At 51.6% G+C, this 20514-nt stretch overlaps 2 protein-coding genes across 2 annotated transcripts; one reads left to right on the forward strand and one right to left on the reverse strand.

The window, feature by feature from the left end:
* The first annotated feature begins 7066 nt into the window (after positions 1–7066).
* Positions 7067–13134, forward strand: NAGS (N-acetylglutamate synthase). The gene is made up of 7 exons (XM_016139673.2): positions 7067–7616; positions 8204–8478; positions 8587–8800; positions 9066–9246; positions 9832–10003; positions 10101–10283; positions 10947–13134. The coding sequence occupies exons 1-7, from the start codon at positions 7194–7196 to the stop codon at positions 11098–11100; spliced, it is 1602 nt and encodes a 533-aa protein (XP_015995159.2). The 5' UTR covers positions 7067–7193; the 3' UTR covers positions 11101–13134.
* TMEM101 (transmembrane protein 101) lies at positions 12489–15983 on the reverse strand. Its single transcript, XM_016139674.2, has 4 exons — positions 15815–15983; positions 15321–15501; positions 14317–14463; positions 12489–13533 (listed from the first exon to the last, which is right to left on the reverse strand). The coding sequence occupies exons 1-4, from the start codon at positions 15949–15951 to the stop codon at positions 13225–13227; spliced, it is 774 nt and encodes a 257-aa protein (XP_015995160.1). The 5' UTR covers positions 15952–15983; the 3' UTR covers positions 12489–13224.
* Positions 15984–20514: the final 4531 nt, after the last annotated feature.

Raw genomic sequence — 20514 nt, forward strand, 5'->3', positions numbered from 1 at the left:
CCTCTCTCCACACCATACCTCTTCCCAAACCCATAATATAATTAAAATTCTTCATAAACTTTGATCAGATATTCTCTCTTCTGAATATTTATCCTTAAAAAGATCATTCAATATGAGGAAAATTTCTATGCATAAAGTACTAATTACAACACTTTACAATCATATATAAATTGGATGCAAACCAAGTGTTTAATAATAACAAATCGATTAAGTAAAAGGAATTTTACTCTCGTCAAAATATTAGGCAGTTAGGAAATGTTAAGGGTTAGCTTGTGTCTCTCAAAAAGATATGCCGAAGTCCTAACCCCCAATACCTCGGAATGTGACATTATTTGGAAGGAGGGTCATTGCGGATGTACTTAGTTAAGATGAGGTCATACTGGAGTAGGGTGGCACTTAGTCCAATATGACTGGTGTCCTTATGAGAAAGAGAGACACACAGTGGAAGAAGATAACCATGCGACCACGGAACCAGAGACTGAAGCAGTGTGTCTACAGGCCGAGTAATGCCAAGGATTGCCAGCAAATACCAAAAGCTAGAAAAGACAAGAAAGAATTCTTCCCTAAAGGTTTCAGAGGGAGTGTGACCTTGCTGACAGCTGGATCTTAGACTTCTAACCTCGGTAACTATGAGAAAATACATTTCTGCTGTTTTAAGCCACCCAGTTTGTGATACTTTGTTAGGGCAACCCCAGGAAACCAATACAGGAAGTAATATGAAAAATGTTTATGATATCCTAAGTGAAAAAACAGAAAAAATTAATTGTATGTACACAATAACAGCCATGTTTTTAAAGTGTATACAAAAAGCTTGGAAAGAAATAGACCAAATGCAAACAGCAGGTATTAGTAGGCTAGGTAGTTTCCATTTATTCAGTTTTTAGTAATTTTCCTGTTAATTTTATAATAAAAAGGTTTGCTTTAAAAAAAAAAAAAGTAAATCCTAATTGTAACCCCAGCTCCTCTTTCCAGTTTCATTGTCAGGATCCTGGTCTCTCTGCCAGCGATCCACCCACCGCCCCACCACTCCTACCCTATCCCCGAATCCATTCCTAATCTTCCAAAAGCCCAGCGGGGATCAGGCCATTCCCCTCAAAACCCTGCCGAGGGGCCCCTGGTCTACTTAACCCGCATCTACACCTCTGGCCTCAACGTGCCCTCTGCTTTGCCCTTCCGCTGCCGCACCACACCAACAGGCAAGTCAGTGAACGCCGGTTAGTATTCCCCTGGGGTTTCTCAGCAACCGGTAAGGTATCAGACGAGGAAAGCGAGCCTGAGGCCAGTCTTTGAGGCTTGGATTTGAATCCGCTTGTTCTGACAACAGATCAAAACAAATACCGCTCCCTATGCCAGGGTCCACTCGTCCAACACCCTGCTGAGTACAGTGGACACTCCATTAATGTGTCCCGGCTGAGGATACTTGAGGCCCCTCTTCCCACCTTTGCCCCAAATAAAACCTCCTACTCCTTCTAGTGCCTTTGCCCCCGACTCCTCCCTTAGGCTGCACCATCACTCCCGCAACCCTGGGCTGGGTTTTCATGGAAAAGGGTTGGAGTATCGGGATCCCAAAGAGGCCCGCGAAGGCTCTGGCAAGGCATTGGTTGAGGGTGGGGATAGCCAGAATCCAGGAGGAGAAGGAGTAAGCCTGAGCACCAGGAAATCGACCCCCACCCCAGCCTCCCAGGGCCGGTTTCCATTCGCCCTTCTTGTGGATTGCTTTACTTTGGGGATCTTGACACTGCAGCCCGACCCAGCGCGTCCAGTCGGGGATCCATCCGGACCTGATACGAAGTGGCCGAGCCGGCATTGCCCCCTCGTGGCAATAGTGTGTAATTGCAACCTGCAGGCGCACAATGAAATCCGTGATCTTACTTGTTGGGACCTGGTGCTCTGAGTTTCCAGGCCATGAGGCTGACTATTCATCCTTAGGACAGTTTCCTGATACCGCACAGTTCCCTACCTACACATCACCTCACTTTGGAACATGCACATTTTAGGATGAACCATATGAAATTTCCATAGGTTGACCTTTTTTAACATGTGAAAACACAAAAACATACAAAAGTCACACAGGAGCTCTGTCCCACACCTCACCCTCACACACACACAGACACACAACACCTCCACACACTTCTCTCTCCTCTGGGAGGCACATAGATGGGTACCTCGGAGCATACAGCCATGGGACAGGAAGTACCACTTCTCACTACACTACCTTAACAGAGTCCCACATAGCACCCTAAGCCCTGCACAGCCCTAAACACTCACCTGCAACACCCCTCAGTCCAGCTCCGCCCCAGCGTCTTCACTTCATACTCACTAGGGACATCCCTATTCTGAGTGCCATCTTTGTCGACCTCTCTGGACCAGCTTACGTCTCTGCTCCACAAAATTTTTTGGACTTTAATGCACATAGAATCCCCTGGGGTCTCATTAAAGTGCAGATTCTCATTCAGCAGGCTGAGAGTGGGCCCCAGAGTCTGAATTTCTAACAGGCTCCCAGGTGGTGCCATGGACCACACTTTGAGCAACCAGGCTCTGCTTCTTTCTCCAGCACAATTTCCCCAGGAGTTCCATGCTATGGTCTCATTCCAGAACCCTCCCCAACCCTCTGACACCTGGCTTCCTCACCCTACTCCCCACCACCCCACTGAAATGGAAGCGTCTCTGAGGAGTGAAGCCAAAGGCCTTTTCTCAGGCTTTGCGGCGTCTACACTCTGGGTTGCGCCTTACTTCCTGAAGCATCTCCACCCAGGGATTCTGGGTGACTCCTCATGGGCCTCCTACTCTGGGCTCATCCAGCCTCTCCATTTCAGGCTCCTCCTTCTGCAGCCCCCTCCTGGCAGCACATGCCCACACTTAGGGACTTTGTCTATCACCTCTCCAGGGCCTCCCCAACTCTAACCTCTCTCCTGAGCTCCGGGCCCCTTTTCCAGTTGTCTGCTAGGAAGCTCTACCTGTGCCCTGAAAGCACCTTATCTCCACTTGTCTGAAACCAGCCTCCTAGGATCTCCTTAAAAATGGTAATACCTATTTCATGGCATTATTGTTAGAACTAAGTAAATACATATCACATGCTTGGAACAGTACCTGAGGAAGAGTTTGCTATTATCAGGATAGTAGCCTTTCCTAACTACCTCCAGTCTCCAGAGATTGTAACCTGAAGACACTTTCTATCATAGGGTCGCTGACAAATTCTTCTCTCTCTCCCTTTCCTTCTCCTTCTCCCTCTCCTTCTCCCTCTCCTTCTCCCTCTCTTTCTCTCCTTCTTCTAATCAGAGAGAAGGTCTCTATTAGATTTTTCTGTCCGGGACACCTCTCTTACACTGCTGATCTCTTCCTTTTAACAACCGCCCAGGACAGCAGCCAGAGAGAGGCAGATAGTAGGGAGCCCCCTGCTGGACAAGAGGCTCATAGCACACTTAGAACCGAACATATAGATCCACCACCAATCAGGGTCTCCCTTCTCCACCTTGTACTATATATATATTTGCAGAATTCAATATTTCACAGATTTGTGCCTTGGAGGAAAACTATGCCTGGAGGAAGCAAACTAACTTTTACTGAGCATTTACATGATGTCAGACTGGGAACTTGTGCATAAGGGAATTCTTTGAACCTTATTTATTTATTTTTTTTTTTGAAGATGTCCAGGCCTACGCAAAAGTGGAGAGGTAGTATAATGAACCCCCTGTACCCACTGTCCAGCTTCAACAAATGTCAACTCCTAACTCACGACCAGTCTTGTTTCATCTGTTCCCCCAGCCACTTTCTCACCTCCATAGTTACTTTGAAGCAAATTCAAGGCATATTACCATTTCACCTATAAATATTCAGTGTGTAGACGAAAAGATATGGGATATTTTTAAAAACATAGCACATGATCATAATGACACCTAAAATATTTCAAATATCCTTTGTGCTCAAATGTCTCTGATTATATAATTTTTTATGGTTTGTTTGAATCAAAACCCAAATGATTAAAAGAGACTTTAAAATATATTTTTTAATCTGTACATTCATCCTTCCCTCTCCTACTCTATGTCTTGCAACTTAATTGTTGAAGAAACCAGGTCATTTGTCCTATAAAGTTTCCCATGGTCTAGATTTGCTGACTGCATGCCCATGGAGAACTTTTCATCTTGACCACGATGCAATAAGATTAAGTTTTATTCTCTTTCTCCCATTTTACAGGTGAGAAAACTGAGGCTCAGGGAAGTTAAATGTCTTGCCCAAACCTTTGCAGCCTAGGAAGTGGCAGAGCACAGGCCTTCTGACTTCCAGCCTGGAAAAATGAGACTGTATCCTCAGAGCACCTTGTTCAGCCTCTGGCGCATAGTATGTGCTCAGAAAAACTGGCTGACTGAAAAGGCCTTTGAACACTCCCATTTGTCACACCCTCCAGGTCCATCTCTGAGACAGCAACCATTGGGCTCCACTTCTTCACAGATGAAAAGACCACCTTGGGGCTGTCCATGCAGTCCTAGGTCCAACGCCACAAACGCAATTCCACAGACCCCACAAACCAAAGCTAGACTTCGCTTTCCCCAGGCTTTACTTCTTTCTCTCTGTCTTCTCCTCATTCACTCATTTTACTAAACACTTCTCACATGACAGACACCAATCTGGTATGTGAATGAGTGTGGCCATGTGCCTCTATACATGGGTAAATGGGTATGGTCTCAAATGGATGTGTCTGCTTCTAACTGCAAGAAGCCAGGAGCCTGATTCTGGACACAGTGACAACATGCTTTGCTCTGAAAAGAAAAATAAAACAACAGCCAGCTTCAGAGGGGAAAAAAAGAAAATTGGAGTAGAACCAGAGGCCAACAATAATACTGTAGGCCTTCAGTTCAGAGGGCCTGAGGTGGGGTCAGGTAGGGGTATTGACCCCAAACACCCACACTCATTTCCTCCAGAAAGCAGGACCAGTTCCCAACCAAAGGCTCACCTTCCCCAGGGAGAGAAAATGGAGACAAAGTAGCCCCAGGGTCACTGGCTGGGCCTGTGGTTAATCATCTACTTGGGGTATCCCTGTGCCCCATTGGATGCCTGGGGCCACAGCCCTCTGGGCTGAAGCCCAAAGGAGTGAGAAGCCGCTCCCTGATCAGTGTCTGCGCCATGACCCAGGGGAAATGGGGCTGATGCTGTTGGCCCTCAGGAAGCCCCCAGTCTGAAGAGAGGCCATCCTTGCTTGCTCTCCCTGGGGGCCCCAAGTTGGCAGGAGACTGGACTCAGCCACAGCTTGGGGGAAGGACCTGGAAGGGACATACATTTGGGTGGGAAGGAGTAAAGAGAGGCCAGTGCAGGGGTAGAGACCCAGAACAGCAAAGGGAGAGGAAGACTGAGGAAGAATCCTGAGTGCAAATGGGCAGAGGAAGGTGGACGCTGATGAGACGTTCAGATACAGAGCCCTGGAGGGGAAGCACCTCTGAGATTGGGGGTTCTGAGGGCAGAGGGGAGGAAGACGATTGTGCCTCAGGGGCTAGGACCACTTCCTGTGGTGGATTCTGGGAAGTGTCTGTGTATGTGTTGGGGGATGGGAGGGACTGGCAGCAGTAAAGTGGGAAGAGAAAGAAAGCCCTGAAGGTGGCCCCACTGGCTAGGGAGTACAGACCCTCTATGCCATTGCCTCACTCCCTGTTAGAATCCAGGATTTCTAAGTAGGAAAGTGGAAAAGTTAATGGAGGAGGTCACAAAGATCAGCTCCTCCTCCCCCTGCCAGGAGTCCCCTGTCTGGGAGTGGGCATGTTCATACATGTACCTGTATGTGTGTGCTGGAAGGGAAACCCCAGAAGGGCTTGGAGCACTTACCCAGCATCCTCTGGGATATTCAGGAGAGAAGTAGCCCAGGCCATTGATCCCCATTCAGGCAGAGTCCCAGAAGCCTAGCATGAGTAGTACAGAGCTAGCTACACATAAGGAAGGTATGAGCAGGGAGTGGAAACTTAGGATGCCTAGGGTCTGGCCTTGACACTAAAGCTGTGTGACCTTGGTCAAGACATCACCCCTCTACAGTTTGTTTCCTCCTCTGTAACAATGGAGGTGGGGGGAGACTCCATTAATCAGAGCATACCCAGTGTAGGATGTGTACAACTGCAGAGCCTTTAGGCAGCACAAGGATACAGTAATAAGTTAACAATGAGTTTCCAAATTCTTTTAAAATCTAGCTTCAGAACATGGATCTGTATCAGAAATGCTTTGCTTCAAAGACCAGCTCCACTGCTTATGAGCTGAGTGAACTTGGCACTCACATACTTCTGTGCCTCAGTTTCTTTATATGTAAAATGAGAACAATAATAATACCCATTCTGGACTCATTGCGGGGATTAAAAGAATTATGAAGTGCTTTGCACAGTGCATGGCATTCTACATGTGTCAGCTATTATCAGCTATTCATTATGTCTACGGGGAGAAAGCCTCCCAGGGTGCTAGAGTATCTTTAACATCTGGCACTTGTTAATCTGTGTTACCAAGAGAGCAGGTAACACAATCCAGCTGGAATTTAATAAATTGTTTTGTTCTCACTTTATTCTTAAAACCTTTTTCTGTTTATGGTCAGTGATACTGGCATTCTAGTTATAGTCCTGATATGGATACATTTTAAGTTTAAAGAAAAATTTTAATAAGAATAAGGGATAATTTGAAGATATGACAAAATTCTTCAAGGTGGTACCCAGTAGCTGGAGTTTAACAAACCCTGGTAATTTCATGATTCCAATCTTCTTTGAGCTCAGACAACGGGACAGACCCATCCCTGCCCTGGCTCTTCTCTCCTACCCTAGTCAGATTCCCCTTAAATCATCGAAGACCTCCCGCAGACCCCCAAAGCCATCCCTGGGTCCACCGAGCCCTTCCAGGAACGGGCCTTGGCAGCAGATTAAAGACTCTCGGCACCCTTTATCTTGTCCACGTGATCCTCGCTAGTGGGTTTCGGCCCCCCCCAGGGGCGGAGGATCCTGTGGGCCCCGCCCCCTGAAACGTGGTCTGACCCTCTTCAAACGCACCCAGAGGCGACTCCGCCCCCCTGCCGCGCCCGGCTCCTGCAGGTCCAGCTCCACCCCGCAGCAGGTTAAGAGCCCCCAGAGCCTGGAGCTCGAGACAGACGGTCGCTCGTGTGTGTGTGTGTGTGTGTGTGTGTGTATGTGTGTGTGGGGTGGGGGGGAGGAAGGAGCCGAGAGGGTTTGGTTGTCATGGCGACGGTGCGGTTAGCCTGGGCTCTGCGGGCCACCGCTGTGGGCGGGAGGCTGCGCACCCCACGAGGGAATGCGGGCACCCAGAGGTTGAATGGGAGCGCTCGGCAGCGAGCAGCGAGGGGCGCCAGCCCCGGCCGCCGGCTCAGCACTTCCTGGGCTTCCGCGCCATCTGCAGTAAAGGAGGCTGTGAGCGCGGATGAAGACCACTCGCCTGCAGCAGAAGAGTCATCGTGGACGCCGCTCCCCGCGCCCCCGGTGCCCCGCGAATCCGCTGAGGCCCCAGGCAGCCGCTCGCTGGTACAGCGGGACATCCAGGCCTTCCTGAACCAGTGCGGGGGCAGCCCCGGGGAGGCGCGCCACTGGCTCACGCAATTCCAAACCTGCCACCCCCCGCCAGACAAGCCCTTCGCGGTCATCGAGGTGAGCAGAGCCCGGCGCTGACCATGTCACAGCAAGGGATGGGGGTTGTGTAGCGACGACATGTCGCCAGTCATGGCAGGACCAACTGCAGATTCTGCAGACTCTGCGGATTGGAACCGGGAAGGGGCTCTACGGACCCGGGCCGGGGGCCGGGGACTGGGCGAGGCTTTGAACTCTTCCAAAAGTTTCGTGCTCAGCCGGAGTAAGGAGCCTAGGGACACTACCCCACCGAGTGTGATGCACTGAAGAATGCCTCCCACCAGGCGCGCAGTTAGGGGTTCAGATGGCAAGTGGGGAACCTGGACCGGACTGGAGTCACCTGAGTCATCCCTCCCCCCAAGGTGTCCTAGAGTCCAAGGTCGCGGGGAGGAGCGGAGGGTGGAATACTAGTGTGAGATAAGGGGACGACAAGACCCAACAGGGCAAAGGGCGGAGCAGGTGAGTGCTGGTGGCAAGAAATGGGGCCTGACAGCTCCAGGGTAGGGTGAGGACACCCAGAGGGCCCTGTGGGCCAGCCTGTAGGATCAAGCCTGTGCAACAGGAGTCAGGGCCGGTATTGCGCCTGCTGAACGCCCATTCCTCCGCAGGTGGATGAGGAGGTGCTCAAGGGCCGGCTCACTGTATCCAGCCTGGCCTTCGCCTTGGCCTTCCTGCAGCGCATGGACATGAAGCCTCTGGTGGTCCTGGGGCTGCCAGCTCCCACGGCTCCCTCAGGCTGTCTTTCCTTCCGGGAGGCCAAGGCACAGCTTTCCCAGAGCTGCAAGGTGCTGGTGGATGCACTGAGGCACAACGCAGCCACCGCTGTGCCCTTTTTTGGGGGGGGATCGGTGCTGGGCGCAGCTGAGCCAGCCCCCCATGCCAGGTTAGTGCCACCCCTGCTTGCCATGGTGTCCTCAGATTACACGGACTGCGCCCGCCCTGCCCCAGATCAATGGAGGCGGCCCTCCGGAACACCATTTCTGGCCCACAGCTATGGCGGCGTCGTCTCGGTGGAGACTGACCTGCTTCAGTGGTGCCTGGAGTCGGGCAGCATCCCTATCCTGTGTCCCATTGGGGAGACAACCGCCCGCCGCTCTGTGCTTCTTGACTCACTGGAGGTGACCGCGGCGCTGGCAAAAGAGCTGCAGCCCACCAAAATCATCTTTCTCAATACCACAGGAGGCCTGCGGGATAGCAGCCACAAGGTGTGTCCCCTTATTTCAGGTCCCACTTTCTGTGACTCTGGGCCTGGCTGAGCCCCTCTCTTGCACCCCTTGAACGCCCCCCTGACGGCCCCCAGAGCCATTCTTAAGCTGGGTGGGTCGGCAATGGAGTGTCAGGGACAGGTTCACCATAGTGCCAACATCTGAGTCCTCCCTGGCCAAGGACTCTAGGAGGAGGAAAGGGGAAAAGGGTTAAGCAAAGAGAGGTCCGTGGGGCAGGGTGGTCCATGGCCGGCTCCGGGCGCAGGTCCTGAGCAACGTGAACCTGCCTGCTGATCTGGACCTGGTGACCAGCGCCAAGTGGGTGAGCAACAAAGAACGGCAGCAGATTCAGCTCATCGTGGACTTGCTCAGCCGCCTGCCCCACCACTCCTCGGCCGCCATCACCACCGCCAACACACTGCTCACCGAGCTCTTCAGCAACAAGGGTGAGGGCCACGGGCTGGGTCCCGGGAGTAAGCGCAGGCCACACTGGGGTGGGGTGAAGAGAAGCAGGCTCCCCTCTGGTAAGGAGGCCGCAGGGGGACGCCACAACAAAGGCTTCCTGCTCTCACCGAACCTAGTGATGGTGAGCAAGGAGGTGGACCTGACTGGGCTGGAACTTGCGAGAAACCAAACAGCCGGACATGACTTGAGGGTGTGTGGGAAGAACCATAGAAGGCGTGGCTTGGGGTCCAGAACCACGTGGAAAGGAGGGGGCTGAAAGTGGGCGGGACCAGGGGCGGGGCGGGACATGGTATCGTGAGAGAGGCGGGACTAGGGAAGTAGGTGGGACTACAGTCAGCGGGCTGAACTTAAGGGCAAACTGCCTGTTAAATGCATCTCCTTGAGTGAATATCACACTCACAATCTATGCAGACCACAGAAAGCATTTCATTGGGGGAGATCTCCCAAAGAGAGTAATTGTCTCACCAGCCCCCGTCCTATCTGGTACCCCTACGAGGCCGGCCAAACCGAGGAGTGGATGAGACTTAGTTCTCAGGCTAAACCTCCTCCTCCGTCCCACCCCCCAGGGTCCGGGACCCTGTTCAAGAATGCCGAGAGGATGCTGCGAGTGCGCAGCCTGGACAGCCTGGACCAGGGCCGCCTGGTGAACCTGGTCAACACCAGCTTCGGCAAGAAGCTCCGCGACGACTATTTGGCCTCGCTGCGCCCACGGCTGCACTCTGTCTACGTCTCTGAGGGGTGAGCCTGCGGACTCCAGGGGGTAGGGACCAAGGGATAGAGCTGGGCAGGTTCGGACCAAGGAGCGGTCCCAGACTGACTCTCCCTTCTGCGTCAGGTACAACGCTGCAGCCATTCTGACCACGGAGCCCGTACTGGGGGGCACCCCGTATCTGGACAAGTTTGTAGTGAGCTCCAGCCGCCAGGGCCAAGGCTCCGGTCAGATGCTGTGGGAGTGCCTGCGCCAGGACCTGCAGACGCTTTTCTGGCGCTCTCGAGTCACGAACCCCATCAATCCCTGGTAGGTCCCGCCCTCCCCATTTCCCCAGGGGTCCAGAGCAAGGAAGGCTGGGAATCTCCTTCTTTGACTAGCCACACATTCCCCAGGGAGCAGCCCACATAGGGAGCCTGAGATTTCCTCAGAGGCAGACCACACTTAACTCCTCCCTGCCTTGTGACAGTGGATTCCTTGAAGGGAGTGACACCCCCAACTCTCTCAGGGTCCTGAGAAATCCTGACCTTTCAGGTTCCATTCTAGGCACAATTGCCAACTCTGACCCCAGGCCCACTGCACCACCAGCAGAACTCCACCCCCCACCTCTTCACTTCAGCAACTATCCCCTCACGCCCCACTACCCTGTGGCTCCCAAATGGTGAACAAGAACCCCTTCCCTGGCTGCATAGCCAAGGCAGTGTGAAGAGAGCAGGGATGTCCTCACTCTAACTATAGCAGAGGGACTGGCAAGTTACCAGACTTTTCTGCTTTAGTTGCTTCTCTGTGAAAGCCTAATATGACCACGTCTTGGCTGCTGCTGTGAGGGTAAAATGAGATAACACACAACAGGTCCTAGCAGATCAATGGAGGCAGCCTAGCATGTAGTTAAGTCCTCAATAAATGAACTAGAGAGTAGTGAGCACTAGCCTTATCCTAAAAGCTCCCCACCCCCCACCCCCCACCCCCCAGGTACTTCAAGCACAGTGATGGCAGCTTCTCCAACAAGCAGTGGATCTTTTTCTGGTTTGGCCTGGCTGATATCCGAGACTCCTATGAGCTGGTCAACCACGCCAAGGGGCTTCCGGACTCCTTCTGCAAGCCACCTTCTGACCCAGGCAGCTGACCCTCACCACCAGCCCTGCAGGCCCTGGGATAGCCAGGGAAGACCAAAAACCACGCCTGGAGGTAACACCAGGCAGCCACATGTTTGTTGGCTGAGTGATCTGCAGAGGAAGAAGCAACCCCCTACTCTACTCTGTCCATGGGGCCAAAGTGGGACAAGCACAGGAAGGAGAAGGGCCCACCCCAAACCTCCACATGCTCCAAAGCCACAACCAGATGGCCTTCAATTTTCAGTCTAGGGATTGGGGGTGGGGGTGGGGGGAGTCTTGCCTTTGAAGCCTAAACTTAAGAATGGGCCAGTTTCTGTGGCCTCTGTGCTGTGTTCTGAGGCTCCCTGGCCTAAAACATCACCCCTATCTGCCTGATATTCTACCATGCATTTTCATTTTTTGGGGTCTTGTAACTTTTCCGGAGGCCTCAATTAAAATGCAAATACTTGTCTGAGTTAGCTCACATGTAAAAGGAAATGAGCAGTGTTCCTCTAGGAGCAAAATCTTGAGGCTGAGGAACCAGGGGCTCCTAGAGGGAACAGAGGTGCTAAATGAGATGGAGGGCCCCCAGGATGAATGCTGACACCATCTCCCTCAACACAGCCCCCAGAGGGGCTCCCCTCATCCTAAGTTAGGAAACATTCTCCATTCCACAGACCAGACCAGCAGCAGCCCCAGCTCCAGTTCAGGTTTGTCCTAGGCTCCACTAGTGTCTCCATCTTCGTGACAGCAGAACACCTCGGACTGGCAGAAGTCCAAAGCTAGAGGTTTCAACATCTTTGACCCCCACGGTGTGCCAATAGTTGGGACTTTTTTCTGTCAGGGGGTGCATGAACAAGTAGGGAGAGGGTCAATTAAGAGACCACCATGGCACATGAGGGGCTGTGAGAAAACCGAACTCCAACAGCGGCTGCTGTCTTCCCTCAGGAGAGGGGTGGTGTTGAGTACCCATCTGGGCATGGGCATTAGACAGACTTGACCTAGAATCCAGTTCTGTGGCTGGATTTGCTCTGTGGCTTGAGGCAAGCTGTTACCTTCTGTAAGCCTCCATATCTTCATCTGTAAAATGTAAACACCTCAGCCTCACAGTGGACACTTAATGTTAGTTCTCTCCTTCTAGTTGCGCTCACCAAAGATTTCTTCAAAAACAGTTGGCACCAAATGAGGAGGGGAATAAAAGCTACAAGAGGGATTGAGGTGAAAGGTCAAAGCATACACTACAGGGAAAATTAGGAAATTCTTGAAAAGAGAGCCAAAGGATGGTGGGAACTCTCAGAACAGGGGAAAGATCACGTGAGGACCAAGGCAGGGCTTAACCGGATACTGTCAAGAAAACAAAGATCAGTCCCAGCCAACAGCAAAGTGCCCCATGGGGAGAACAGAGGAGCAAAGCCAAATCTCTATATAAAATGTTTATTTTTGGAGAATCGTGTGGTCTGGTATTTGGGAGGGCACTCACCCTCACCAGGCCAACCATGGAGTTGGAAACAGAAGGCAGGAGGCCGCAAGTTAGCTGCTGCCTGCTCCACCCCTGCACGCCCGAGGACACTGGGGCCTGCTCTGCTCTCAAGGTGCGTGACGGCCAGTGCTATTTCACCCCCTGACATGCCCTAACAACCTATGAAGCCCATACACTGGCTTCTGTGAAGTCCAGCCCCACTGCTCCTCCTGGGCTGATCTACGTGTAAATATATATACTCACTCTTAGTCTCTGAAAAGCACTATGGAGCCTCGCTTCATCTGCCAAGTTCAAAAAGGAATTTTTCACTTTCACTCACTTCTGGTTCTCGGTCTTCTTTCCTCTGTCTCCCACTCTCAGTACCCCCACCCTACCCCTGCCTTACTCCGTTCTCTGGGACAGGAGACCCGAGAAACAGCCAGCCTCAGCTCTCCTCCTAACAAACAGGAAAAAAAACCTGTAAGGCATCGTCATGAGGGCTCTCTGCCCCAAGGGCTAAGCCCAGGAATTGGGGAACAGACCCACCTTACACACACACACACACACACACACACACACAGCTAAGGATCAAACAAACACACCAAAAAGCATAAATAAACATAACTGGACCAGCAAGGTGGAAGGTAGGGTGGCCTTCAATGGGTCCTGTACCCATCTCAGCCTCTTGCTGTGCAACTCAACCATCAGTGGCCAGGATGACAGCGGCCCCAAAGATGCCCACACTCTCTCCAAGGAGCTTCATCTGGTTCCAGAACTCAACGCGTCGTGTGTTGTGCCAGTAGGCAACATTGCCATCAATGAGCAGCATGACTGGGGGCAGCAGTACAGCCAGGATCTGGGCAGCCAGGGTCACATAGTAGCCTGACAGGAAGGCCAGGGCCAGGACGCCATACAACACGAAGAATAGCTGGATCGTGAGCTCCCCTCCTGGGAGATGGTTCAGATATGCCAGCCGGTCCTCCTTGCTGTGCTGCAGTGAATAGGCCTAGAGACACAACATCCTCTAAGACTCTCCAACAAGCTGAAGAGTCTGTTGGGGGAAGGCCACCCCTACGATGGCACTGCAAGTCATCCTCTGCAAGGAGGCCTTCTGACTCCCCTCTCAGACTTGGTGGTCTCTAAAAGTAGGGCCTGCATCTCCCCCTCAGACTAGGGAGCTCCATAAAGCTAGGGCCTATGTCCCTTCTCCCCCTGGGAACGCAGAAGGGTGGGGATGTGTCTCCAGTCAGACTGGGGCTCTTATCTCTGAATCCAGAGCTCTACACGTGGGAGATGGTGCCCGGTAACTAAGATGAGGCCAAGCAGCCTGGGGCCTGTTCTCGTTCCCATCCGTATTAGTCTCCCGTAAAGGCATGAGCAAGGACTGTAACTTGGTGCCTTGGGCAGGCCCCATCAGCTCTAAGTGGCAGAGTCCCAGCTGGAGCCTGAACCTCACCAAAGCTCTTTGTCTCCTCCCCCAGTCCTCTGGGAGCTGGAACCATGAGAAAACCAGTCCATCTTGTTCTCCTGGCTTTCAAGCCTGGGGGTGAATTGTCAATCTAGCCTTTTCTCTCCCTGCTGTCAATAATATTGGAAGAAGGGTCTCTTGGCCAGGTCTCCAGCACTTGGGGGGCCTCCGAGGCCCAGAAACTGGCAGGGGCAATTCCCAGGGGCAGGCCACCGGGACCTATATACAAGGCTTTATTCTGCCCACCTCCTGGGTTCTGCCAGGCATGGGCTCACATTCACTCCCAGTCAAGCACCTCCAGCCAACAGTTCCCCAACCTACCAAGCAGATGAGGTAGATGCCCAGGAAGACCTGGCCGGTGGACTGGAGGGAACGGCTGCGGGGTTTCCGCCGGTAGAGCTCCCCAGCGCCGCTGGCCAGCACAAGAAAGCCACCGATGATGGCAACTGTGCGTGAGTACATACGGACCTAGGCCAAGGCAAGGGACCTCAATCAGGAACTGCAAGCGTCACATTTCCCCTGGCTGCCCAGAGCACAGAACTGCCCATTTCTCCATAGCCCCTTCTGTATGATAAACTCTCTTACCATTTCTAAGTGTGGTGGGCAGGTATAGCAGTAAAAGATAATTCTTTTTATCAGAAGTGGCCCAGAGAGGTTAATAAAATTGTCCAAGGTCCTACAGGAAGGAAGTGGCAGAACCCAGATACCAAATGTTGCCCCTTCTCAGCCCTAGGTCTCCAGACTCGAATCCCAATGTTCCTTCCGCTATATAGTATAATCTGTTCCATCAAAAAAATGCACTGATCTCACTGTCCTATAGCTGTTCACACATCTGCCTCCCCTACTGACAGTCCATTCCTTGCATGTAGTGCCTTTGTCCCAGATTATCTCCAAAACTGCAATGCCTGGCACAAATTCTGGATGTTACAGACTTAAATGCTGCACTAGGATTAATTAAATTTCATAAAATCAGACAGTTGGACCAGACACTCTCCAAGGTTCATTTTGTGCTATGTGTCTGAGATTACTAAACTAATGGTTTAAAAGGTTCTGGTCCCATCTGTAATACTACTGTGGTATGACTTTGGGTAAGTCTGTTTCCCATCCCTGGACCTGTTTCCACACTCTGAAAGGAAAGCTTGTGTGGCTATAAGATCCTTCCATTGTTGCCGCCTATAATAATCTCCACACTCTTGGAAGTTCGGCCTTCCCAGGATCCGCCCTGAGCATCTGGCTAACATCACGCAATGCCCCAACTGTCCCAGGAAATGGCCTCAGGCTCCCCATTACCCTAAGGAAGTCCTCCCCGGGGCCGAGGCGCTCACCTTCAGCCAGTCCCCGTAGTGGACATAGCCCCCGATGTAGGCGGCGTAGGTGCTAATAGCCAGCTGGAGTGCGGCCCCCAGAGCGAACCAGCGCCGCTTCACCCCGAAGGACATGAAACTGGCGCACAGCACAGCCGCCCCCATGTCGAAGTACAGGTAGGGCACTGGGATGTCGGGCTTCCTGCAAGCCGGGAGTGGGAAAGCAACAACGACAGAATGAAGCGGGGGGAAGAACGTTGAGACCCCCTGACTTCCCGCCAGCTCCACTGCTCCCCCAAACCGGAGCCCCCTCTCATGGCCAGAACCCCCGCAATATGTTCAATACCCACTTTGCTCTAGACCTGAGCTCCTAACAAGTCTGAGGTCCCCATTCCTCCCAGTCCAAGGGTCCCAACTTCTGGGCCCCAACTTCTTCCCCACTTCACCGCATCCCTGTTCCTGGAACGCGCCGTACTGCCCCTCAACGCGATGGGTAACCGCGTAGGGCCGCTCACCGGCGCGCCTCGGCCCTCTCGGCGTACAGCATGAGCTGGCTGAAGCAGCCCCAAAAGGGACAGCGTGTGAGCAACACTGAGCCCAACTGCATGAGCAGCTGCAGCATCCACCGTCGCGAAATCACCTTCGACGCCATCTTGGGGAAGGGCAGTCCGCTGTGGCCTCACCCCCTCCAGGGAAGCCGGCGCAGGGATGCGACACGCAACTTCCGATCTCACGGATCTTTTTTTTTTTCCCCCTTCCGTCGGGAAACAAGGCTCACACTCTCTAGTTCTGATCCAAAGGAGGTGTTCTAGCTGCGGAATTCGGCCTTTCCTTCTGCCCATAGAGGCTTAAGGGCCCCTCCTGGTAGCTGCAAAAATGAAAACTAAACTAGAGGGAGAAACAGTGAGTTCAGGACATCACAGGTCCCGAGCCATAGATGTAATGAAGCGAACTAGTCTTTGAATGCAGCTACACCTGGACTTTGGGGATATCGCCTACACTTTTCAAGATTCTTCTGTGAAATGGAAAAGGACATCTACCTCACAGGTTGTTGTGAAGTTTAAATGTGACCATGTTGGTTCTAGAACATAGTTGGGGTTCATTAAATGGTGTATACACACACCCCAGACAAAATCCCTCTGCTTCTGTTCAAGTTCAAAGTAAGGGGTTGTCCTGGCTAAGAGTCACCTGTAGAGAAGTTTGGTCTTGGTCTGCCTTCCTTGTCCCCCAAGAGAGAGGTCTGATGTGGACATATAGGGCATCTCAAATCAGTCTGTTTTCTCCAGCTCCAATACTCCGGCTCTTGCTCAAACTACCATCTTTTGTGGGTTTAACTGCAGCAGGCTTCGACATGATCTTCCCCACTTCTTTGGCCTCATTTGTTCTCGGCTCCACTATTTCATGTTTTCATAGCTATCAAGTACTCTTTCTTTCAATCACTTAGCACATTGGCAATTACATATTTGTGATTCTCTTGTTAATGACTAGATTAACACTAGATTGTAAGCTCCATGTGGCTGTTTTTTATTTACTATTATATACTCCAGGCCTAATAGGCAGGATACATTCAGAAAGTATGTGAACAGATAAATGAATAAAAGTGTTGCCACTACGTTTTGTGCATAGTGGGTACTTAATTACTTTTTGAAATAAATAAATGGGCAAAAGTTCTGGGCATTCTGGGATTGCCACAAAGCTGCCCCCACTTATCTTCCTGCACCACCCCTACCCCTGCTTCTCTCTACGAGCACTCCCATAGGCCATTTAGTTCAGGGGAACTTTCTAGTTCCCATGGGAAAAGAGGGTGAGGAGGGGGCGCGGATGGGGGGTGGGAATCATGTCCAAACTATTTCTAACAATGTGAATTAAAAATTCTCTATCAGCCAGTGAAAGCTGGATAACAAAACACCTTTTCACATCTAATTTTTTACAAAGTCACTAGGGTAAAGTCTGAGTTTATCAGAAAGAACGTGAGAGGAATATATCCATGCAAAAACTAGGGAATGGAATTGTGTAGGTGTATGCTAGGGGAGGGGTCACCAGGTAAGAGGAATGAGAAAGCCTAGATTAGATGTCATTTTGCCTACCTCCCCTGCCCACCAGTGACAATCACAAGAAGTTAGTTTTCAATATAATACAGGTGCATAGTACAGAATAAACTTTCCAGTTGGTTTTATTTTTCCAATCTCACGATTCAAATGGGACAAGATATACAGCCCTTGGTAAGGAGCTACGGTGTTGAGGACCAGAAATGGGGTCATGTATGTGCATAAAAGAGTTCTAGGAGCCTGCCTGGTTTCTGCCAACAGGAATACCTCTACCCCAGCCTACCTCCATCATAACTTTTACTAGCTTCTAATAAGTCCCCAAGACGCTAGGGACATGTATGAGGTGGGGGATAGGAGAATAGGATTAATAAAGTTTTCCTTGATACCCCCATCCATCTTCCCCAGAGGGGTGTTGAGAAGGATTAGGGGCCAAATCCCTCTTTTTAGGACTAGGAAAGATGCTGGCATTGTGCTAGATCAAAGGAGAGGAAGAGGTAAGTGGGGCATCCTAGGTACTGAGAGATGAGCATAGCCATGTCTTTCCACCCACCACCATTCCTCCCACCCACATGGGCAGACAGCTAAGTCTGAAAGACTTCTGAGGAACATCTTTTCCTCTCCCATAGCTCCATCTCCTCTCCTCAATTCAGCTGCCTCAACTTCTCTCTGCAGCACCTCCTATGTCTCCAGAGGGCTCTTCCACTCTCCAGCTCCTCTGGGGCCCTGCCTGTGCTTGCCCTCAGCCATGACCACAGCCACAGCACAGCAGCCATCTCAGCTAGGCAGAGCCAGGCCTTTACACTGTTCAGCACCACCCACCAGCTGCCCAGGTCAGCCATACACAAGTGCCAAAGATGGTCCAGCTTTCCAAAAGCCTCTGCAGGTCAGTTGCATACTCCGGGGTTGTTGGCCAGCAGCAGCCACGTGCCTGCTGTCCAGATACCCACCATCACTTTGAACTCGAGGTGCTGCAGACAGTTGCCTACAAGAGTGAGGAGGCCCAGTGCCCACAGGGCCGCAAATGGCTCAAGCTCCAGCTTGATAATGTTCCCAGTCAGAGGACCTCCAGGCCTGGCTTGGTGGCCATGGCTGCACCAATTTGCTGCAGCTTGTTCCCAGATAGCAAGAGCCAGTGTAGGTGAAAGAGACCCCCAAGCCCACTGTGCCCAGCTCAGCTAGCTGATTGTGGCTCAGGTTGAGCTGTTTTGGGTTCCCCAGGCCCCACAGGCTACAGGGGTCCAGGGTGGCAAGCAGTTGTGAGAGGTCCAGGCAGAGCAGAGAACCCAGGGTAGCTGAGAAGTCCAGGGGAGGGCAGGCCAGCTGGTTGGGGCTGAGATCTAGCTGCTCCAAGAAACCCAGGTCCCCCAGTGCTCCACCAGCCAGATCCTACAGGACGTTGTGAGAAATCAGCAGCTCCCAGGCCCCACAGGCCCTGGAAGGAACCACCTGGCAGGCAGCTGAGATTATTGTGGCTCAGCTCCAAGAGCCAGACTCTGTCAGGGAGCCTAGAAGGGAGGCTGAGCAGGTGCATGGTGTTGGGCATGTTGCTGCCGGATTCCTGAGCAAAGCGGATACCACCATTTTGGCTATGGCCACTATGAGGAAGGAGTAGCCACATCTGCCCCATCCTTGCCCTTTGAGGGCTGGGGTGAGGATGGCATCATGGGTGTTGCAAAACCTTTGTGCTTCACTCCTCCACCCAGGACCCTGGACAAGCATGGTGATGCTGGGGGAGAAAAATAAAATCAGACACCATTCAGGGGTCTTATTATTTTCTGGGTCCCCCAAAGTGGTCTCAAGAAATCTTCCATTTCTCATGATTACATGCTACCCAGATTTCTGTTAAGAGCCATCTCAGCCAGACACCCCAAAATCCTGATCCCCCATCCCCACCCATTCTCATTCCCTTATTCCTACTTAGGATGAAAAGCAATCAGGGAAGGCAGTCCTTTTAACCCTCCAGACCCCTTCTTTACTCCCACTCCATACCCAACTTCACTTATTTCCCACACAGCCCTAGGAGAAATTTTGCCTTCTCCTGCCTGCAGCATAGATCCTCAACTAGATCCTCACCTAATTTGGCCTTTGAGGTCAAGGCCTCAGGCCATAGAAGCCCAATGCAGTCACCATACTCCTGGCAGAGGGCCCCCAGCCCAGGATTGCCAGTAGAAAGAATCTCAGGTCTAGTTACCTACCCTCCTGGCCTCTGGCCAGAGCCCCACTCCCAAAAGCAGCAATCCGCTCTCAAGGAAGCCAAAGCCCTGAGGGTGGGGATGAGATAGGTTAAAGAAATCTCCAAGGCCTAGTGGCCTTAATATCCAGGGAGCATGACCCTACCCTGCCTTTCTAAGAACAGGTACCCCCTGTCCTCTTTCTCCCTTCTAGAACCTACACCCCGCTCTCTTAACAGGATGGCAGCTTGAAGCCCCTTGGAACCCAACCTCACATCAGGAACGAGCCAGGTATCTCCTCTGTCCTTCTATACTGCATGCCTAAGAAATCTGCTATCATCTAGAATTCACCTGTGTCTTATCTGGACACAAAAGGAGGGAATGAACTCTATTGTTCCCACTAGTCCAAAGCTCAAAATACTCCACTCTGGCTTTCAAGGAGTCCCACTTTCTCTTTCTGAAAAAAAGAGGGGTCTGGGGACAGAGTATCTGTACTCAATGCTTTTGCCTGGCCCTAGAAGGCCAAACAAGTAATTTTCTTGCTAGGTTCCCCAGTGTGTTCATTAGCTCTGCCCAACATAATTCTTAAGAGAATAATAATGGCCATATAGAAGAGATGGCTACTAAGGGCCAGGCATCTCATTAAAGGCTTCATTTAATCTTCAACTGAGATGCTCATTTTCTGATGAGGAAACTGCTGTTTGGCAAGGCTAGGTAAGTTGTCAAGTCATATTGCTAATTAAAGGCTAAGGTGAAATCATACACAACTCAGGCCTATCTGAATCTAGCCATGCTCCTAATCACTAAGCTAGGGTTCTCTATACCAGCCAAACACTCCTCTAAGAAGTCAGGGTCTATAGGTGAATAACAGATTATCCCCAGAAGGGAAGAGCAACCTAGGACATGAATCTGAGTTCTTAGTTGATCAGACTGAGGCCCTTTGAGTTAATTCAAGTGATCTGGTTCAGGAAAATTTTACTGGAAAAAACTGGGGAA

Source organism: Rousettus aegyptiacus, unplaced genomic scaffold (assembly GCF_014176215.1).
Source record: "Rousettus aegyptiacus isolate mRouAeg1 unplaced genomic scaffold, mRouAeg1.p scaffold_m13_p_6, whole genome shotgun sequence".
Lineage (NCBI taxonomy): Eukaryota > Metazoa > Chordata > Mammalia > Chiroptera > Pteropodidae > Rousettus > Rousettus aegyptiacus.